General features: G+C 44.2%; 1 protein-coding gene across 1 annotated transcript; it reads right to left on the reverse strand.

Moving 5' to 3' along the window:
* Window positions 1–94: 94 nt before the first annotated feature.
* On the reverse strand, window positions 95–1,998 carry LOC119344361. Its single transcript, XM_037614821.1, has 3 exons — window positions 1,540–1,998; window positions 1,301–1,469; window positions 95–117 (listed from the first exon to the last, which is right to left on the reverse strand). The coding sequence occupies exons 1-3, from the start codon at window positions 1,975–1,977 to the stop codon at window positions 95–97; spliced, it is 630 nt and encodes a 209-aa protein (XP_037470718.1). The 5' UTR covers window positions 1,978–1,998.
* Between the last annotated feature and the right edge of the window lie 258 nt (window positions 1,999–2,256).

A 2,256-nucleotide genomic window follows, 5' to 3' on the forward strand; every position in this document is an offset into this window, starting at 1 on the left:
GTGGTGGGCCACCTGGGCTGGCGATGGAGACCAACACACTTTAAAACCATGATCGCCTCGTTGGTGCTTCCGCCATGGACCTTGCCCCAAATCGTCAGATGCAGATGCTGGAACCATCTCTCATGTATGCTTGAACCGGCGGTTGGAGATGCCGCCGGAACCAGAGTTGTAACCAGCGAGGTGGTCATCGTTGTTTTTTACTTACGTGCAACACAGCCGAACATAGACAATGCAAAATGCAAACAAAAAGGAAAACTAGGGAACGGGCCAAGCCAAAGTTTTGGAGAAAAGGCATGGCCAATTGCCAAACATGCTGGGACAACAAACCTGTCATGTCACCTGATGTCACGTGAATGACACCAAATTATACCCCATCTATATGAGTTCTAGGCACTCCCTTTTTATTATGTGGAGGTCATCAATGTCATGTGTTTAGAAAAGAATAGCACCTAGATGCACAAGAAATAAACTTATTTTATATCAGTAAATTCACAATTTCAGTTATAGCATAAAATGGTTAGTATGAGCAGTAGTATTTCTTCTGTTGGTGTACACAGAATATCAAACAAATTGCCACTAGAATTATCATAAGAAACAATAATCTAAAAATATATAAATAGTTGAAAATCCAATGAAATAAGTGTTCAAAAGACAAGGAAATCATGTAGGTAGTAATTTACATTCAAGTCATCGATAGAAATTATGTAGTACAAGTAGAACCGACTGATTGGAATCCTTTGAAACAACTAGATATATTGCGGCTTGTATCCATCAGGAGATGTATAAGCAGTTATTCCTATGTCCTACATGTGTTTCTGTTTCTGTTGATGATTTGGTTTGGCAACCGGTGGCTATATAATATAAGTGGGGCAAGTACCTGCTTGAAGACATATCATATATTTCAAGGTGAATGATCAATTTAGGTTAGGACAGGTAAATATTGATTTGTGGTTTGGATTTTAGACCAACCGTTTTCCTTGGTTTCAACTGTTTAATTTACGCGCCAGCCAGCTGCTCCAAAAGGCCGAACTGATTAAGAGGCCGAAAAATATATTTCAACACTCCCCTCACGACTATGCTTTTTTTGGTTTTTAGATATGAGATCGATGTAGGCCGCAGGATGTTTTTAATATTGTCAGGGCTGAGTTTTACTCGAGACCTCTTGGCTCAGATACCATATTGAATTCATGCTCAGCCAGTTGCTACAAAAATCCGAACGGATGGAAAGAAACGGACAATATATTTCAACATATAGACATTTTCCCTTTCCTGAAAAAAGGTACTCAAAGTGCTGTAGTACTTACCGACAGCCCCCTCTGCTTGGGGAGTGAACACATGTCTGCAGCTTCGCCCTTTGCCGTCCCCTTTCTTTCCGAATTTGCATTGACATTCATAGCCTCCCACCTTGTTTTTGCAGATCCCGCCATTTGAGCAAGGATACAATTCAGGTTGCTTGCACTCATCAATATCTGAAGAATCAACACTTGGGGGAGTTAACGAATTGGTAAGGGTGACAATTTCTTGTATGTATGTGTGTACCTTGGCATCCATTATTAGGGACATAAGGGTTGTCAACTTAATGGCCCAGCACTTGCAGACATAGCTACAAGTAAGGGTTGCATTGGAACAGGACCTGTTGCCGCTGATGCAGGCATAGTCCTGAGGTGGAGGCTGTCCTTCTGCCTGACATGAACCCCAGACAAGCTTCTCGAGTAGTGTCTTGTTGCTGGGCATGGCGGGCATGCCAGGAAGGAAGGTGCGAGGGGGATCATAGGAGTCGTCGCACAAGACCTCGAAGCCATCACGTAAGCAGCCAGGGCCGATGCTGAATGGGAAGGGGATGTCAATGTCGCCGCACTTGTGGCGGCAACTTACTTGAGCTTCAGCCGCGGCCACAAGGATGAGAACTTGGATTACCAGTGGCGGCGGCGGCAGCAGCAGCAGCTGGGGATGGAAATGTGAGCTGGGCGTGGCCATGGTGCTCTACTTGCTACCTCTATCAGGTAGTGCGTTATATAGTACTCCCTCAGTCCGGAAATACCAAGTATTTCGGGACGGAGGGAGTACATATATACACGTAGACACGGCCACATGGTCCTCACCGAAACATTTATAAATAAAAATAAGAATGGTGTCGTTCAAAACCGCGGCGGCCACTTGACTCTCCTTATGCTTGCTACTTGAGGTATCATATCCCGCGATGTTTTTGACGATTCCTTCTCTGGCCGGAATAATGCATTCTCCTCCGTATCCATT

Source organism: Triticum dicoccoides, unplaced genomic scaffold (genome assembly GCF_002162155.2).
Source record: "Triticum dicoccoides isolate Atlit2015 ecotype Zavitan unplaced genomic scaffold, WEW_v2.0 scaffold166460, whole genome shotgun sequence".
NCBI classification, from domain to species: domain Eukaryota; kingdom Viridiplantae; phylum Streptophyta; class Magnoliopsida; order Poales; family Poaceae; genus Triticum; species Triticum dicoccoides.